Source organism: Pteropus vampyrus, unplaced genomic scaffold (genome assembly GCF_000151845.1).
Source record: "Pteropus vampyrus isolate Shadow unplaced genomic scaffold, Pvam_2.0 Scaffold223, whole genome shotgun sequence".
Taxonomy (NCBI): Eukaryota; Metazoa; Chordata; class Mammalia; order Chiroptera; family Pteropodidae; genus Pteropus; species Pteropus vampyrus.
This window is the reverse complement of record NW_011889004.1, coordinates 528,404-548,444: the sequence shown is the minus strand read 5'-3', so window position 1 is coordinate 548,444 and position 20,041 is coordinate 528,404. Positions and strand designations below refer to the sequence as shown.

Below are 20,041 nucleotides of genomic sequence, written 5' to 3'. Positions count from 1 at the left end.
ATGAATGAATGAATGAATGAATGAATGCTTCAGGCTTGGATGAAAAACAGGGCCAGGCTAGGCCAGGAGAGATGTTGCCCTCACCTTCCAAAGCATGATTTCTGCAGGTTGAAACTCTGAGCTGCAATGAGGGGACAGGGCTGTGGCTGTGGAATCCTGGAGGCTTATTCTAGGTGTCTGGAGAGGCCCTTTCCCATCTTCCCATCCAGTTTTGCCTCCTCTTACTCAGAGTGCCCTGTTCCTGACATGGGGAACCACAGTGGGGCTCAGTAAGAGCCGAGGTACTCTGAGTGCCAGGAAGACTTGGATACAGGCCATTTGATTCCCTGGGCTGACAACGGTTACTTTGGGGCACTTAGGAAGCTTTGATGTTATCAGTAAGGTTTGGATTTTTTACAATGAGAATATATTCAGATGTTCTCTGTGTAATTAGATTTAAAAATAAATGTAGCAATGGAATTTTTTCCACTGCTAACCACTCGTCAGTCCTCAGATCTATAATTCAAGTGGTTCATGTTGCAGATGGGACCAGCTCTGTCCAACTGAGAAAGTAGAGATGCCAGGAAGTGAGCATGTAAATCAATGGCATAGAGTCACCCCTGCCCCCCAGAACATTCCACAGTCTTACTAGTACTCTAGAGTAGAACTTTTTAATTTAATTTAATTTTATTTTATTTTGTATTTTTTAAAATAAATTTATTTATTTAAATTAGTTTCAAGTTAGAAGAACTTTTTTAATGACTTGGAGAAATGTTCCTGAAATTATCAGTAAACGAAACCGTATACAGTCTATGAGCTCGATTGATTTAAAAAAAAAAAATTATATGCAGTTACCTCACAGTGGTAGTGAGATTACAGGTGATTTGTACAACTCTCTTTGTGCTTTTCTTTTTCTGTACTTTCCAGATTTTCAATGATAAATATGCCCTGATATTATAATCAGAAAAACCCAAAGTGGATGTTATAAACAAATGGGAGTCAGGTCCTACGTAGCAGTTCCTGCAGGCAGGCAGGCAGGCAAGACAGTCTTGTAAACAATAATATCAATAGAGGGACTTTAAAATGGAGCCGGAGCTGCCAGCTGCCATGCCAGAGGAACAGCCTCGCACATCTTATGCCTCAAATCTTTGGAATGTTAAAACAGGGCACAATAACCTTTGGACTCGGCCTAAGGCACCTTGTGTCCCAAAAAGCTGTTTGCAAGAATAAGAAAGTAGTTGTTATGACTACTGAACTGGTGACTGTGAGACTGAAGAATTAAAACATTGTTTAGAATTAGCATCACTATGTTATATTACTGCAACGATAAAAATGCCTTCCTTCTGCCGATATAATTGTTCCCCTTCCCCTTCTCATAAATACTCATTGCCTTTGTCTCCTAATCAGAACACTATTTGGGCTTCTGCCTGAATCAGTGCATCCTGAATAGCCATTCTTATTGATCTCAATAAATGATTTTTGCCTCTCGCTTAGAAAGGTCTTGTTATCTTTAGGTTAGCAGTCCTTTGCCCCAAGGCCAGTCCAGCTGTCGGGGTCATTCAGCATTCTTGGAGCCAACACTATCCCTTTTGGCTCACTCCACTTTGACCTGCTTCAAGAGCACTTCTGCTAAGTGCCCCAGCTGACGAGAACTGAGTGGTTTCGCTTGGTCCCCCGGACCCTAGGACTGGTCCTCACATTGATTTTTTGGGCCTCATGACAACCCTGAAACATGGGCAGGGGAGAGAGTCCCTATGAGCAAGGAAGGAAACGAGCCAAAGAGTAGGAAGCCAGCCGCCTGCCCCAGGTTCCATCCAGCCAGTAAGAGGCATAAGTGAGATTAGTCTCAGGTCTTTGGGGCTTGAGTCAGGGTTCTCTTCTGATTTGGTGGCAGTTTGGAGGGCATTCTAGGCGGAGGAAACTGCCCAAGCCAAGACCCTGAGCTGGGAAAGTGTCATAACTTATGTAAACTATATACCACACTGAGAGGCAAGGTGCCCTCGGAGGTTTACAGTGTCTGCTCGTCTAAGTGTTCTGGGCTCTCTCTGTACATTCGGGAAAGTGTGGGAGGGTCACATGAGCAAGGAGGGAGCAAATGGGCCATGGAGTCCCCAATCTCTGCTCTCAGATGGTTTTGCATATTCTGCCCGGGTCATTAATGTATGCTGAAAGTAATACGCTCTGTTGTCACACACACACACACACGCACGCACACACACACACGCACTTACGCACACATACACACACAGGCTGCTCTCTATCCTGCCTCTCAGTCCTCCACCCTCTACTCCTGTGGTCCCATCAGATGCCTTCTGAGCCAGGGCAGGCCACCCCTTACCCCACCAAAGAAGGCCTGAAATCCACTGTCATTGTGCCCCGACATGTCCCAGACTCCACCCACCACCTGGTGTATCTAGAACAATTGCCCATGATTATTCGTAGCTGTTAGGACACGTGATTTCAGGGGTGAGGAGAGACTTCCCAGGCCCAGACCAAGCGGGTAGATGTGCAACCCTGACCTGGGTCACACCTGGCTTGTGGGTGAGGGATGAGGGATAAAAGGGAACTCCTAGCTACGGTCTGCTCCTCCCACCCCCATCCCCCAGACAAGCAGAAATCCAGAACCTAAGATGAGGACACGTGAAATCACACTGTTTGCATAGGGCCTGGCACAAGTAGGTATTTGCCTTCATCGGTTACCCCAAGGGCAGATCCTGAGACCAGGACTTCAGAGCACGGTGTTGATTCTGGAGGTGATCCCAGGAAACATAAGTAGTGAAGTGGGAAAGTGAGAGAGACGATGGAAGGCAGCTGTGCAGGAAAGAGAGTCAAGGAAGAAAGGAAGAGCTCACTCCCACTGGGAATGAACGGGACGCAGTGGGAGACATGTACCTTACCTCAGAGACCCCTACTAAGGGGTGAGGAAGCTGGGGTTCTTCCATGCCAGCTCCACGTGGTTTTTGGTTGAGGGCTGCTCCAGGGACTGTCCACTCTACTGGCACTGCTGGTCTGCTGGGCACATGGCTCTAGAAGCCGGAGAAAGGTCTTGGGCAGAGAAAAGTGGGTGCAGCTGCTAGGAAATGATGAGGCTGAGAGAATATAGGCTGGCCGGGCAGCTTCAGTCTACTCAGGGATCAGTTAGACCAAAGGCTTCACGTGGTCCATGAGCCCCAGACTATTCCTCTCCATCTGACAGAGCCTAGAAAAGGCGGGAAGCATGCCTGAGACCATGCAGTTGTTGGGTGACAATCAGGACTGTCTGAACCTAGCACTCGCTCAAGACACTGTATTCCACATGCCTGGCACCAGCCAGAGCACGCACCTGTGTGGCCTGGTTGAGTCTCGCAGTGGTCTCCCCTAGGCCTTGCATGGGAGTAACTGAAGCAGATCTGCCTCTCTTGCAGGATGGGGCCTCCCCAGCACCCACAGACTCACAGGCTAGAACTTCGGCCACAAGGGGCAAATGTAGGCAGGCCACCTGCCTCTGCTTCTTCCCTGGCCCGGGCCCTAGTCCCCTCTCCCTGTTTTCTCACCCCAGCACCTCTGGCCCATCTTCTCAAAGTCTGCCTGTGGGTCCATTCCTGCCCTGATCCAAAGCCTTCCTTGGCTCCTGTCATCCTCAGAAGAAACTGCAAACCCTTAGCCTATAGTGCAAGACCTCTCTTTCTTTCTTTTTAGCATCTGTCTTTCAACATTTACTAAGAACTGAATGTGTGTAAGGCACTGGCCTGGGCACTACAGGCCAATTTTGTTGATAAGACCCAGGCCCCATCCTGGAGGAGCCTACTGTCAGGAGCTTGCAGACAAGCAAGTCCACAGTTCCGGTCCTGGGTGAGCAAACCGAGATGAGGGAGACTGGAAGCTCTAAACTGGCCTTGGGGCTGGGCTGTCAAGGAAGCTTGCCCAGAGGAGGCAGCAGAGCTTGCTTGACATACGCAGGACATAGCAATGCTAGGGCTGCCAACGGAAGGGGGCCTTATGGTAGAAGGAGCAGCAGGTGCGAAGCCACAGTGGCATTCAGCTGTACCGCTTCTCCCCAAGGGTGAGTGGGACCATGGAGGGCTCTGAGCAGAGGATGGCCTCTGGCTCAGGGGGAGGATGGTTAATAGGGGTGAGTCAAAGGGAAGAAGGTGAGGTAGGTTTCCAGGTGAGGGGCAGAGGTCTAACCAGGGCAGGGACAGAGAGCGGAGAGTGTGTTAGTATCCAGTGGCTGCTATAACAAAGTACCAAAAGTTGGGTGGTTTAAAACAACAGATATTTATTCTTTCACAGTTCTGGAGGCTAGAAGTCTGAAATCAGTGCCATGTTCTTGCTGAAAGTTTAGGTAGAATCCTTCCTTGCCTCTTCCAACTTCTGGAGGTTCTTGGCATTCTTTGGCATGCAGCTGTATCACACTGATCTCTGCTTTTATTTACTTGGCGTTGTCCCTGGGTATCTGCCTTCAGTGTCATTTCCACTTCTTGTAAAAACACCAGACATACTGGATCAGGGCCCACTCTAATGACCTCATCCTGATTCCATGTACGAAGACTCTATTTCCAAATAAAGTCTGTTGTAAGGAACTTCAACATATCTTTTTAGGGGATACATTTCAACCTGAAACAGAGGAACAGGTGGTTCAACTGAATTTCTCCCAGAGGGCAGACATGACTCCTGCTTTGGCTATCACATGTCAGGCCTACAGATGACTGGTCATGGTGGATGCCTGCAACCCCCATCTGGACAGAAGTGTCAGGACTGGCCAAGAACGAACTTGGCACCATGGCACCCTCTGCTGCCCAGGTATAGCGAGAGCAGTCTGGCTCCTGCAAGCTACAGGCAGCAGAGATGGAGACCTCATACTTTTTCAGCTGTGGAAGAGCCCTCAGTCCTGAGGCTTAGAGGGCCAACTGGAAAGGCGCTGTAGGTCCAGAGGCTGCGAGCACCACTTTGACATCTGACTGACCTGGGTTTGCATTCTGCCTTTGTGGCTGCCTGGCTGGGTGACCCTGGGCTAGTTGCTCCAGCTCTCTGTATTTCAATTGCCTCCTGAGGGAGCAAAGGGGATTGTGCATGATCCAACATAGGGCTGGGCACAGAGTGGTTGGTTGCTCAGTATTTGGCAGCTACTTAACATAAAAATATTCGTTATGTTAATAAAGGAGTTAATAACTATAATGCTCTTAAAACAAATCAGGCAGATAGTAAATGTTAATAAAAATAATTTATATTCTTGGCATCTACTGTCAGATTTGTTCTCCTTGGATCCCTAAGGGCCTAACGTGACCGTATTAATAATAATAAATACTGTAATTACATATATACTTTAAAACAAAAAGGCTCATAGATACAGAGAACAGATTGGTAGTTCCCAGAAGTTGGGAAGGGGGTGGTGTGTGGAGGGTGGGAGAAATGGGTGAACTTTTTTTTAGTTAAAAAAATTTTATTTTTAAAATAATATATAATAATATTATTACTGGCATTTCTAAACCCTTAGGAGACCAAGGAAATATAATTATTGGGTTCTACAAACCTAGGATATTATATTGCACTAAGTCACATCTATCTTTGATTAATAAAAAGGCAGAAAAATTATCTCATGGATTTGGAGTCACTAACATCTTTTCCAGAGAATAGTCTTAGCTGTTGTCAGTTTTATTTATATATTTATCGCTTAGGTGTCTCCTCATGAATTGAATCAAGATTTCAAAGGTGTGTTTATTTCTTGCTGCAAAGAACATTATGAGGGTGCATATAGTGGCTTTAGGGGGGTCGATGGGGTCAAACGACTCTTAGGCTCACCCATCTTCCTGGTTGCCCAGGACAGAGAAGTTTCCTGGGATGTGAGAACTTTCAGTGTTAAAACTGGGACAGTCCCAGGAAACTGAGACACTTAGTGACGTTAATCCCTTCCCACCCTGCCTGGACCAGAAACCCACTCCCAGGAGGAAGATTGACTCAAGCCCAGGGAGGGGCTTAAAGCTGACTGATCTGGCTTTGAATTCTGACTCTGGCACTAATTAGCTGTATGACCTTGGTTAGGTCACTTAGCCTCTCTGAACTTTGGTCTAGAAAGCTGGGATGTTGTAGATATTCCTATAGGATGTGTGAGCACTTGGCTTGGAGCCTGGCACAAACAGGTCTCCAATGAAGCCACTTGGCTGTGGATTTTTGCCTTTCACAGCTGGTTGCTGGCTGCTGGTTAGAGAACCAAGAGTCCCAGAAAGAGCCCCTGTTCCCTCAGGAGGCTAAGGAAAGCAGGTGGTTAGAGCAGACACATCCCCACTCTGGTTGGTCGTACAAGACTTGCCTTGGTTACTTGGCCGCCATCTTCCTCTCTGGACATGAGCTCCAGGAGAATTCAGGCCAACTTGCCGACTGCTATACACTTAAAGTCAGCTTCAGGCTGGGAGTACACAGCAGATATCCAGTGAATGCCAAATATTCTTTGGATTAATATACTGAATCCCAGAATGGAAGGGGGATACTCAGGGCCCAAGTAGGGTTGGAGCACAAGTAGAGAGTGAGGCATCTTGCAGTAGTCCATGGGGGAGAAGGGACAGGCAGAGATGGGGTGAACAGGCACTAGAGATGGAAGGGGTACAGGGTCCCAGAGAGATGTTCAGTTCTGGGTTTGATATGTGACCTCGGGGAAGTCCTTTCTCCTCTCAGATTATCAGTTCCCACATCTGCAGAATGGGACAATTACTGTGCCTGCCTCAAAGGATTATTATGAGATTAATGAGATTGTACAAGGAATCTTTAGCCTGGGCCCGGGACCTGCTGCTCAATGCCCACAGAGTGATCCCCGCCTTCCTGTCTCACAGGCACGTGTATGCATACACATATACATACACGTGCGCACGCACGTGGACTCTATCCCCATGTGGACATACACTCTGCCTGGCCCAGTCCTTGCTCCAGTCCTACCACTTACTTGCTGTGTGATCTTGGCTGAGCGACTTTCCCTCTCTGAGCTCCCTTCCTCATCTCTAGCATGAGATAATAAGAGTCCTCATGTCTTTGAGTTTTGATGAAGACGAATTGAGATGACACCCACCAAGTTTTCAGCCCAGTGCCTGTGTTCACTTGGAGTAAGCAACTGGTATAGTCCCCTGGATGATCACACACACACACACACACACACACACACACACACACACACACACGATCTTCCACGTCTTGGTAGCTTGTTGGAGTCCTTTAACCACGTAAGGCTTCAGCATGTAACACATCAAATTTTGGTACACACCAAATCCTTGACACACCACAGGGCTCTGTCCCACGAATATGCTCACACAGGCACTCACCCGTGGTCTCAACCCACCAGTCACCTACCCACTAGGGCCCCGCCAGTCACCACCACTGAGGCTGATTAACAAAAACACATCAAATGCCTTTACTTCTGAGGTCTCCCCTTTAAGGGGAGGCAGGAAATAGAACATTCTTTTTTGGAGGGAAGGGGATTTAATTTTTAAAACGGTATAATTAGTCAAATACTGATCTCAGGAGTTCTCTGTGTGCTGTGAGCCCAGTCCTGGCTGGCTGCATCCCCAAAACAGCCCCACCTTACCCCGGGGACCGGGGTGGCACCAGGAGGGGTATGAGGGAGGCCAGCAGGCAGGGAGAGCCAGGCAGGATGTCACCACTGAAGAAAGTCCCGAATGAACTTCCAGAGCTTGGTGACCCACAGGTTGACGCCGAGGTCCATCAGGTACTGGATCTCGGGTGTGAGCATGCGACGACAGAGCTGTGCATGCCGCTGCCCGATGCTCTTCTTGAGGTTGTAGCCCAGGATAGACTTGGTGCCCAGTGGCTGCCAGGGCTGCATGGCTGAGTCCTGGATGGCGGCAGCATCCACGGCGTGGCCCCCATCGATGCAGATACGCCGCATGTGCTCGTTAGCGCGTCGTAGGGCGGCCACCTCGCGGGCCATGCGCTCCTGCCCAAATGCCTCCACCTTTCGCCAGAAGCTGGCGTTGAAGTGGCGGTAGAGGCGGGCATCCAGCACGTTCCAGGCCGTGGCCCGCCGGTACAGCTCGCCTGACAGGCGGGGCACAGCCGAGGCCCGGCGGGCATTGAGCTTGAAGTAGAGCACGTCCTCAAGCTCCCAGCACAGCAGGTCCTTGAGCAGCACCAGTGACTCATCAAAATACTCCTGCAGGAGCACCAGGTGGAAGCGATGCTCCACCTCCAGGATGTGCTCCTGCACCTGCGGGCTGCCGGGGTCCAGGCCGCTGTCGTAGCCCAGGTCGAAGAAGAGCAGGTTGCGGAGGTAGTGGGCGTTGTAGCCGTTGGGGTCATAGTAGCGGTTGGGGTCCTCCAGGAACTCGGCCAGTTTGTCGCGGCCTGAGAGCTTCCACGTAAAGGGCACCACCGAGCCAAAGTAGTGGAAGGAGGACTCGAAGAGGCGGGCAGGGTCACGCAGCACGGTGATGAATGTGGCATTGGGCGGCACCAGGCCCCGGACCTCGTCGTAGTGGAAGCGCATGTGGTTGCAGATGATGTTGAAGCAGGCCCCTGGACGGTAGTCCTGCACCAAGCTGCGGGCGAAGAAGGCCGGGTAGTCGAAATCATTGCGGCCGTTGGGGAAGGCGAACTTGAGACCGTGCTTCTGGCCAAAGCGGAACAGGATGTTGAGCAGCGTGCTACTGGCCGTCTTGTGTGTCTTCATGAACACGATGTCACGCCGAGGCTGGCACTCTCCCACCGAGCCGTTGGCCGGGGTCACCGTCTCTGGCTCTCCCGGGGCTGGGGAGCAAGGCGCTACACCCTCCGGGGTCCTGCTGGGGACAGAGTGGTGAGGAGAGCCTCAGGGGCTGCTGGGGCATCTACGTGTCAGAACCCAGAGCCCTGCTGTCTAGGGAGCAGGGGTGACGGAGATAGTGGTGGCGAGGGGAACCCAGATGGGGGACCAGATGGGCCTGTGTCCAGGCTGCAATGCCACGGCCTGTGGTTTGGCTTCTCTGACCTCATACTCCTCATCTATGAAATGGGGGAAATAGCAGACCCTACTCATGGTGTTGGTGTGAAGTCAAAGTGAGATGAGCATGCTGGTCCTTGTCTCATTTGTGGCCACTGCGTCCTTGTATATTTATCATAAATTAGTATTAAGTTGAACCACATGAAATTCTGTAGGGCAAAAATGGTCAGTTTTTGACCAAAAATGGTCAATTAGCAGTAATTTCCTCTAGTTCAGCTTAATACTACAACTAAGAGCATAAGCTGTGCCAGGCTTGGGCCGAGCAGCCCCATGGGAGAGGTGGAATAGCCTTGTGGTTGGAAGCCATGCTTGGAGGCAGACAGACTCCAGTTTGAATCCAAGCCCTGTGCCAGCTGAATGCTCTTAGACAAGTCACCCCCACCTCCCAGCCCTGTTGGAGCCTCAGATAATGGTAATTCAAGCCCTGCACACAGTTGGTGTTATCTGATTCTCACGCTGCATAAGGCAGGCTCTGTTATTATGCCCACATTTCACAGATGAGAACACTGAGGCTAAGGGTTATATAGTGAGTTCTGCCCTCAGTAGAATTGCTACCTGGCACAGCATGGTGCAGGACACAAGGTACTCCCTCGCTTCCACCCCACCCCTCAGCCGCCCAGGAGGGCCACTCACATGGAGGCCAGGCCAGCATGCAGCGGGGGGACGGCATATGAGTACAACAGCAGCAGGAAGCTGGTGAAGAGTGCTCCCAGCACCAGCCCCTTGGCCATGGACTCCCAGCGCTTCTTCTGCGGCAGCGGCATCTCAGACACCTGTAGAAGGCACAGAGCACGGCAAACGTCAGGAGGCCGGCACCAAGAAGCCCCCACTGCTGCCCCAGGCCCGGATGGGTTGAGTGGCAGCCTTTGACATTGGGCCCTGCCTCTGACAGCTTTGTGGCCCCCCAGCAAGTTCCTGACAGGGACAGAGAGACAAACACACGGAGAGACACAGCGACAGGGTTGCAGACTGAGACAGTGTGTGAAGCCAGCGCAGAGAGGCTGGGGAGTGGGGCAGTGAGAAGGTTCTACTGCCTGGTTCAGTTCATTTTTAAGCTGAGTGACGGAGTGGGTACTTAATGGGTGTTCATTAATTTACTTTTTATACCTTTTTGGGCTTCATAATGAAATCATTTCCTAAGAAGGAAAAGAAGACCCTCCCCCATTGCCCTGTCCCCGGCCCCAGGCATGGGGCCTGGGCTGGCGACAGGGAGGGGTCATGAGTCCTCCACTTTTCAGAAGACCAGTCAGTCCCTTCTGCCACCCTTCCCAGCTGCCCAGGGACAGGCCGAGGCTCCTCATCTCTTCACATGCCCCTGGGCCCCTGGGTCTGTAGGAGAGGCAGCTGGAGAAACTGAAGCTCAGAGTGCGAAAAGAGAGGGCTCAGATCAAACAGCCAGCGAGGCCTCTGCCCATACACCCTCTCCAACTGCCAGCAGGCAAGGTTTTTTTCTGAATTTCAGAAAAAAAATAATAATTCGGTGGTTTTTTTAGTAAGTATATCCCAAATATTGCATGGGACATACTTATATTAAATATTATTCAATGGTAAATATCAAATTTAACTGGGTTTCCTGGTTTTTTGTTTGTTCTTGGTTTAGGGGAGCAGTTGACAACCTTATTAGCAGGGGATTGAGGTATGAACTGTAACGGGGGCAATTCATGCTGAGGGATGGGGGTCCAGATACAAGCTGGGGCTCAGGGGCCTTCCTACTTCCTCTTAGCTGCAAGGCCAAGGCATGAAACTTTCCACTCCTGTTCTGGCGCATTCAGCATGGGGCCCTGGGCCCAAGGCCATCAGAGGTCATACATGCTGCCCCGTGACCACACGCATGGCATGTCACCACTATCCTGGGGGCAGGGGCCAAACAGCGTGCTTGGAAGAGGACACCACATACCTCTGCTCGGAAAAGTTACTCAAAGCACCTATAAACCCTTCCCAAAGAAAGGGCACTCCAGGCCCATTCCACCAGGCACAGCAGTCCCCGAGTCCTCTGCTCATCATCTAGAAATTTTTTCTCACAGGAAAGGACATGAAGAAGCAATTTGCAGAGCAAGAAACTACACAAGAGGGAATATGGCCTCCCTCATGACAATGACAAATACCTGTTCATTAAGGTGGGCAAGGAGGACAGGGTCGGGGATGGACGAGAGTGTGAGAGAGTTTCAGAAGGCAGTTCTATCAAAAAAGAAAGCTGAAAGCTCTCTGAATTCCAACTGTTTTACGGAACCACTTGGGTAAAGTCACACGTGCAAGGGCGTTCATGGCAGCTTGGTCAGAAATTAGAAACAAAATTAGAAACAACCTCAGTGTCTGTCAGTGGGGGACCGTAACACAAATCAAGGCCCATTCCCAGATAGGGCCATCCGTACCACTGCCCCGCCCAGCCCCTCCACAAAAAAAAAAAAAAAAAAAAAGGCAGAGTTAAGTGGACTGGCTCAAAAACATATTATGGTCTATTAATGTGAAAAAAAAAAAAAGAGTTTCAGAACACTACTCCCCCAAATCCATATACATGTAGGCCCAAAATAACTGGAGGGCAGTGTTTTAAATTTTAACAGTGGAATCTTCTGCATAACTGGGGGTGTGGGGAGTATGTAAGGAAATATTTTCCTATATTATGCATTTTGATAATGATCACATTTTTTAAAAGGAGGATGTGTGACATTTTTAATCGGAAAAAAAAGACAATAAAATATATTTAATATATTTAAATAATAGATCCTAAAGCTTGTGAGGTGGGTAGTCATGGTCTGGTCACGAAGGGGCCCCAGGAAGTGGAGGTGCCAACCTCAGGCTGCAGAAGATCCGGTCCTGTGTTCCAATCACAGGAACCCCTTGGAGCCTGAGTTTTCATCTGCAAAATGGGGAACTGGCTCTTTCTGAGATGGAGCAAGCAAAGTGACTAGCATATGGTTATAGCTCAGAGTGTTAGCTGCTCCCCTCCTGAGCCCCCAGGGACCTACTCTGAGGGGGTGGGGGTGGCCATTGCCCCACGACCACCACCAAGCACAAACCTGCCCCATGCTTCAAGTGCCCCCATCAGCCTCCTGCTTGCCAGGGCCCAGTGGAAAACAGAGCCCTGGGTCAGTTTGGGCCTTGGACTTGGGCCCAAACTCTGAGTGGAATTCTGGGCCTCAGTTTCCCTGACTTTAAAATAGGGGAAAGGTTAGGATTCCTGCCCTCAGAAAATCTGCAGGGCCCACCCTTGCCCCAATAGCCCCACTCACCAGGGAACTTTCTGGAACTCTGAGAGGCTATGATAGTAGAGGCTCTGAGGTGAAGGGCGGGCAGCAGGGGGCAGACTAGCCTCCCTGAACCATCAATCAGGCTCTGCCAGGCCCCGCCCAGGCTGCCCCCTGCACCAACCCCCATCACCACTTCACTCATTCATTTTCCCACTTGAGCTTCCTCAGATGGTGCTGGGCCCTGGGCCATCCTACTCTTTGGTTTTACTTTTGAGCCCCTACTATGAGCCAGGCACTGAGCAGGGGCTTCTTCAGAGCATTTCACTGACTCCACTCAGCTATCCTGGCAGGCAGACCCCACTGTCACCCCTATTTTGCAGAGAGGAAAACTGAGGCTCTAGAAGGTGAATTGCCCAGGGTCACTCAGCAAGGCAGGGTTCAGTGCTGGAATTTGAACCTAGGTCTGTCAGCCTCTAGCGTGCAGCTTCCAGCTTTGTCCATGGCAGTCCTTGCATAGTGTGTCCCAGGCCCAGCCCCAGGCCTGAGGGTCAGAGGGTGTGTGCAGCCAGAATTTCCGTCACAGAAGGCCAAGGCGTAGCTGTGGACTTCTGTCCCAGAAGCACAGTAGGATCCGCCCTCTCTGGGCTGGGCCAAGGCAGCCAGGATGAAGACGGAAGAAGCAGAGGAGACCCTGGTGTCTGGTCCCTTCTATCTTGGCAGCCTAAGACATCCAAGGCTGGAGGTTTCCCTTCCTGCCTGGCCTCTTTGAACTTGGGCGCATCGCTCACCCTCTGCGAGCCTCAGTTTTCTCTGTACAATGGACACACAACAGCAACATCAGGGCAGATGGCAGCCTTAGTGGTCACAACAGAGCCCTTGGGTAGACTGAGGCTCAGAGAGAAGCTGGCTGGCAGCCAGGAGCCCAGCTGGGGGTAAAATAGTTATGAGGTTGTGAGAATTGAATAAAAGAATGAATGTACACAGACACAGATGAATACACATTAACTATTATTATCACTATTGACTAGGGCCCAGCCCTAGTTCATGGGCCCAGGTGCGTGGGAGGAAGAATCCCCTCTGTGCTCAGCTGCAGGAAAGCCTGCTGGTGATTCAGCTCTGAGCTCTCTGAGCCTGGCGCCTGGTGAATGTTTGATGAATGAATTCCCATGACCTCAGTGCAGCACATGGCCAGGGCTGATAATACGTGTGAGAGATATGTGTGTCAGTCACACATGTAAGAGTCACATGGAGCCAGCACTTTGGGGCCAGGGTCCTGGGTTTGAATCCCAGCTCTGCTGCTTCCTTGCCGTGTTGTCTAGGCAACTCCGTGCTCCTCTCTGGCCCTCAATTACTCCTCCAAAATGATGATATCAATTCTACCTCTGTCATAGGGTGGTATGAGGATCCTCTGTGTCCCACAAAGAAAGTGACCAGCACAGGGGAGGCACAGAATAGACTCTCACTGAGCATCGGCTGCCACCAATATTATCATCATCATTATTATACTCCCAGGATCTCAGTCATGGCCCCTTCAAGGTGTGTGCCCACTAGCCCACAATGGAGGCTTGCAGGTCTAAGGCCATAGGATACTGAGAACAATCTCACCATGGCCTAAGCCTCGTAGACTCCAGTCTGGAAGATAGCCCAGCAGGAAGGCTGAGGCTCATAGAAGGCAGGGCCACCCTCAAGGTCATACAGCAAAGCAGCAGCAGAGATAGAACTAAAACCTGGTTCTCCTTCCTCTGCCCACGATGGTGACAGTCTCAGGCACTCAGGGCAGATGGTCCCCTTTCCTAGCCCACCCCATCTATTCCTGCCCTTCTGGATTACCCCAGCCACAATGCCCTCCATCAGTGCCAATGGCTGGCTCCAGGCCAGAACCAGCAATCCTCCAGTTTGGCTGAACCAGCACCTTCCAGGGAAAGAAGGAGAAACGGGACTCGTCCCCACAGTGTACGCACAAGGAAACAGAACCAAGGATGGTAAATCTTCCGGCCTAGAACATCATCACCAGGCAAGTCTCAGTCTCAGGGCATTCTGCTCCCCCAGGGACCCCAGTGCGATGATGGAGGAAGACACACTCACCTCCGGCTGCCCCTTTCTTTTCCCTGCCTGAGTCACGTCTGACTCCCAGGCTGCCTCTGCGGTCACTGGGAAACAAGAACGCTCCAATGACACCCAGCAATATGCTGGCTGGCTCCCTCATGCTCCAGACGGTGTGAATATTCATGAGTTCCCTCCCTGGGGATAGCAGGTGGCATGTACTTGTACCTTGCAGGTGCTGCCCTGGCCCTCTGCCCTCTAGGTGGTCACTGACCCTCTCTAGACCTCAGCAGCCAGGACCCTGCAGAAAGCCTGGGACAGGCTCAAAGGCTATAGGAAGGACAGGGAGGCAGTTGGGCAGGGAGGCTAATTGCTCTTTGAAACACATCTTATTTAACACTGTCCTGTGCGTCAAGGACCATCATTAGCCCACTCTCTAGGTGAAGAAAACAAGGCTGAGAAGTGAACTCACCTGTCCACGGTCACACAGTTAACAGAGGGCAGACAGCCAGACATAGTCCAAATGTGGACTTGCCAGGGCTTAAAGAGGCTAAGACACAATGAGAGACCAGGATTTGTCTAAAATCTGGGGGAGCCCAGAGAGCGAACAACTCAGCCTGGGAGGCCTCTTAGAGGGGAGCGCCTGACCAGGGCTGGGAGAATGTGTCTGATGAGATTTCGCCTCTCTGAACTCCAAGTCCTTGAAGAGGCACAGTACAGAATCCTGCCTGTCCTGCTTCCACCTCTGTGTGAGGGATGGTGGCACAGGTCACCTTGGACTAGCCTGAAGGGATTTAGGATAAATCAGAAATGCTGATCCTTCCCAAGGCCTCAGTAGGAAGAGGCAGTTCTAGGGAGCCTGGCCCTATACCCCAGAGGCCCTCAGGCTCAGCCCAGGTGCTAGAATCTCTCCCACCCTGCTCTTAGCCAGGTTAGGGTCTGTCTTCTCTCAGCCTTGCTCATGGACAGAGGGTGCCCAGGAAAGTTCCCCCAGCAACATCCTTCCTTCTGCACTGATGCCCAAAGCCGTCACCAAAGCCCAGGCACTGGGCTCTAAGTACCCAGGTGTCACCATCAATTAATAATAATCATTATTGTGACAGTCATTTATCACACATTGAGCACTTTTACAGATTGAACCACTGCTAGCCCCTCCCAAGGAGCAGCAGGCATCTAACGCGAGCACTCATCCCCCCAAAGCTCCACTTAGCCTGGGAGCAGCCCCCAAACACCCATGAAATACCAGAGCTTATATGGGCACAGGAGTGGCCCAGAATCCCAGTCTGAGTCCTGCATCAGGTTCGGGCATGAGGTAGAGTTGTTTCATTTTTTCTGGGGTGAATCCGGGCAGAGCTGGCATCAAAGAGCCAGGATGGTCATTTATGAGCATGGATTCTGGTCTAAACAGAGACCAGTCCTGTGCTCAGGACTTCCTGTGCATCACACGCCCTCGCAATCACCTCAGAAAGTCCTGTTGTCAACGCTCCTTTACAGGGGAGAGAGCTGAGGCTCAAGGAGGAGAAGTGACAAGCCCAATGTCACATGGGGTTAAGAACCTCACCCAGGTGAGAGTGAAGCTCAGGCTCTCAAGCAAGAGGTGAGCTCATGGGTGGGGTTAAGAAGAGCCACGAGAAGCAAAGCCTTCCAGAGTAAGGAGCATCGATGGAAGAAACTGTGCCTCCAGCCCTGCCAGAGGGGTCTCTTTCCAGAGTTATCAGTGACATCAGCTCTAGCTGGTGCTCCTCCCAACAACAAAAATATTTTTAAATTATAAAAACAGTCCATGGTCACTGAAAAAAAAATTTAGACAATTACAGAAAAAATAAAGGAGACAATAAAAAGAGCTCCATCTACAGAAGTCATGACCCTTAAAGCTTTAGCATAAGCCTCCTCATATTTTTTTGTCTCTATGTGCATATAGATGATGGGAGGGTTCTCTTTTGGAGAGTATATTTTGTTTTCAACTTGTTTTTTTTTTTTTTTTACATATCAATAGATTGTGGACATTGTTTTGTGACCACGATGAGTTTCAAATTGATCTGTTCGCAGCACCTGCACTATGTCCAGAACTGAGGTTCAAGATGCCCAATGCTCTGAGCTCAGGGCTCCCACTGAGAGGAGAAAAAGGCTGCTATGATGGAGGAACACTGGCCGAGCTTGCTGGAGCATGGAGAAAACACCTGATCCAGCCTGGGGATGGGAGGGACATGGTCAGGGAGGCTCCCTGGGGTAAGACGCTCTGGTGGCAGAAGCTTCTGTATGTTTTCCGATTTCCAAAGGCAGTTAGTTCCCTTTTCTCCCTGGGTACACAGCTAAACTATGTTTCCCATCCTCCCTTGCAGTTCAGTGTCAGGTGACTGAATTCTGGCCAATGTAATGGGAGCAGAATGACAGCTGATGAAGTTAAGTGGGCAGGCCTTCTCTGTGGACTCCTTTTCTTTTTGCTGAATGAATGGGGATGGTATCTAAGGATCTGAAAGTGGGTGGGGCCAGGAGATGGGAGGAGCCTGAGTCTCAGCATCGCCGGTCACCAAACACCTGATTGGATTGCATGAAAAGAACAACTAAACTGACATTGAGTTAAGCCTTTCAAACTTGGGGCTTGTCTATTACAGCAGTGGGCATTAACTAATGCACCTGTTATCCTAGAATGAGCTGGGCAAGTACATATGCAAAGGCCCAGGGCAATCGAGATCCTAATGAATGTTTAGCCTGGCTGGAGTGTTCAGTATGTGTGCATGTCAGTAGTTGGGGAATGGGCAGGGAAAACTAGAGGCCCAGCCAGGAAGGTGGCAGGGGCAGGCAGGACATGCAGGGCCTCAAGAAGCATGTTAAGGAATCTGGCTTGGGTCCTGTGGGCAATGGAGGGTTCTGGGAGGGTCTTCAGCAGAGGAGTGAGGAGATGAGATTCCCATCAGGCTGGCTGCTAGATGGAAAATGAATGGGGAAGAAATAGGAGAAGCAGGCAGACCTCGAAGATGATTGTTACAGCTGTCTAGGTGTGAAATGACCTGGACCAAGGAGAAGGCTGGGAATGGACTGAAACCATCTGTAGGCTATGGCATGGGCAGCATTTGGTGGTGATAGGATGTAAAGGAGGGGAAGGAAGAATTCCTGTTTGGGTGATTGGTTGGGGTGCATCTAGTCCCCTGAGTGGGGGAGACCAAGTTGGGGGAAAGTTTAGTATGGGTTTGAGTGGGCAATGTCAGTTTCAGTTGAGAACTCATTGAGTCTGGGCAATGTGTGGGATGCTTGCAGAATGTGCAAAGAACAGTAGGATCCCCTGCCTGGAGCACAAGAAGGAAATCTCAGAAGACAGTGATTGGAGACCATGATCACAGAGGTGGGAATTGAGGGCAGAGGAGCAGATGGAGTCACTGGGGAAAGGCTGAGGAAGAATAACTTTGCACTTATGGGAATAGGAAGGGGAAGAGCAACCCCCACCCCACCCCGCCCGTCAAGGAGATGAAGATAAAGTGCCTCCAAAACCACTGACTGCAGAACAGCCTGTGGAACCACTGCTCCCCATGAACCATTCTCTGACTGACGGGCACCCGTGCTGTTTACCCAGTGTGCGCACATAGGAACAGGGTCCTGGCAGAGAAGGCGGTGGGGTGAGGGTGTCCTAGCACAGTTTCCTTTGGTGGAGGAAATCTCAGGGGGATACTGGATTAGACTTTGAGAGTGGGGCAAAAAGATTCTTCCTACAGTGCTTGGAATGCCTATTTGACAGCAACTACTACAGTTCTAAAAGTACCCATCCTCGGACCCAGCAATTTCACCTGTGGGAATTTGTTCAAAGAAGATAATCTAAAAAGAGATCTGAGATAGGGCACAAAAATGTTCACTACAGTATTATTTAGCAAAGGGGAAATTTAGAAACAACCTAAATGTCCAACAGTAGGGGATGGTTAAAAATTTTATGTGATATTTACCTGTGATCTATTATGTAGTCATTGAAATGATGTCCACAATATATAGTGAAGTGAAAAATATATATATACACATATCATGTACACACATACATACACATACACACACATATATAATTTTTCTTTACAAAGAATCTGTATCTGTATTACTTTGGGTAAAAAAATTAAAATAAAAAATAAAGGTATTTTCATTGTGAAAAACTGCAGTCTGGTTGGAGGAGGAGGGAAAAGTGGCTAGTCCGAAACATGCCCAGTCTCACTGTGTGACCATGGCAGGCATGCTGCCCTCTCTGAACCTCAGTGTCCTAAAGTGGGGAAGAGAGCACCAGCTAGAGCTGATGTCACTGATAACTCTGGAAAGAGACCCCTCTGGCAGGGCTGGCTGCACAGTTGAAGGTGCAGACAGGAGAGACTGGCCCTCCATCCAGGAGCACTTAGGGTAGTGACTTGCAAGGATCCAGAAGCTTCCTCACTCTGAGCCCCTCTGGAGTAGGGTGCTGGAGTAGAGATGGGGAATCTCACCCAGAGGGGCACTTCAGCTGAACCCCAACTTGCTGGCTCCCAGGACCACATCCAAACTGTCAGCCCTAACGTCTTGCTCCTACTTCTTCCTTGACTGGAAGAATGGCTGCCAGCTGGGTACCAGGCCAGCTAGTTGACTGAGAAGAGGTCAATGTTCAGAAAGCAATTTTTGATCTTGCAGAGTCATCTCTATCTACTGTTTCAAATAGCAACCACACCTGCGACCTCAACATTCCCTCCCAGTGTCATCTCTTAGCCCATGTGGCAAGGAAGGAAACTCAAGCTCAAAACATTATGAAGGGACTAAATGTCAAAACCAGAACCAGGAGCAAGCTCATAGCTCTTTCTGCTACACTGCCTCTTCTGGGCAAAATCACCAGCTTTCCTGACGGCAGATCGGAGTCACCCCAAAGCAGCTCTAATTGCAGAGTGGCAAAACACAGGTTAACTAAGAAGTCAGACACTTCTTTATTAGTTCCAAAATTACTGAGAACCCTGGAGGTATGTGGGAGCTGGTAATATCATTCTTTGTACCTTCTAGCATGACTGAAATGTTTTTTTAAAGAAATATCATGCACTTGTTTGCATAAAAACATGCAACAGTATAAAAGGTTTTTAAAAGGTGCTGAGCACTTGCTATGCACCATGCCCTGGATCTGTCTACTCTGCTCATTCCTGGAGGGGTTGAGATGCTCTCTCTGGCTCTATACCCCTGCTCCACCACTCCCCAGGTGGGCAACCTTGGGCAAGTGACTCCCCCTCTCTGAGCATTGGTTTCCTAAAACCTGGGGATACTGCAACCCGCTCAAGGGCTTGCTGCGAGGATCAAATGAGATGAGGCATGCAGAGCCCTTTGCACGTACCTCGGATCATTATCATGACCCTTCTAGAGCCTCCTGCCAGGAGAAGCAGGACCCACCAGTGCAGACTCCTGGAAAGCCACCCTCCCCATCCAAGCACCCATATTTCCCAGGCTCCAGACCCAAGTTCCCTAAACCCCAGATGTCACATCTAAGGAAAGTGAGACACAGATAGGGAAGAATTCGCATAAGGTCCTATGGCAAGTCAGGACATCACTGTGACCAGGTGTGGGGGTGCCCAAGCCATACCTCATCGCTGCCCTGGAACTGGCAAGAGAGAAAGAAGGTATTCTCTGGGACCCCACTTCCTCCAGAACAACACTTCTCACCTGGAAATTCTACCAGGTCCCAGCCCACTGATCTCCATGGGTACCTCTGCTCTGTCCTGCCTTCCTTGTCTGAAGTAGGATAAAGCTCCTAACAGGGCTTGTCCATGTTACTCAACCAGTCAAAGCAAAGCAAGAAGCCCTTCAAGAGCCTGCTGCCATACCTGGAATTCCATCATCTGTGCATCATTCTCCCAGTTAATCATTGCCACTTTCACCAGGGTGGCAT

At 50.2% G+C, this 20,041-nt stretch overlaps 1 protein-coding gene across 3 annotated transcripts; it reads right to left on the bottom strand.

Moving 5' to 3' along the window:
• Positions 1-7,333: 7,333 nt before the first annotated feature.
• Positions 7,334-19,953, bottom strand: GAL3ST1 (galactose-3-O-sulfotransferase 1). Of its 3 annotated transcripts, none has more exons than XM_011373312.2 (3): positions 19,816-19,953; positions 9,575-9,714; positions 7,334-8,741 (listed from the first exon to the last, which is right to left on the bottom strand). In XM_011373312.2, the coding sequence occupies exons 2-3, from the start codon at positions 9,703-9,705 to the stop codon at positions 7,601-7,603; spliced, it is 1,272 nt and encodes a 423-aa protein (XP_011371614.1). In that variant the 5' UTR covers positions 9,706-9,714; positions 19,816-19,953; the 3' UTR covers positions 7,334-7,600. The 3 variants fall into 3 exon arrangements, with proteins under 3 accessions (XP_011371614.1, XP_011371615.1, XP_023394227.1); XM_011373313.1 differs by lacking the exon at positions 19,816-19,953 and adding an exon at positions 14,215-14,295; XM_023538459.1 differs by lacking the exon at positions 19,816-19,953 and adding an exon at positions 12,172-12,213.
• Between the last annotated feature and the right edge of the window lie 88 nt (positions 19,954-20,041).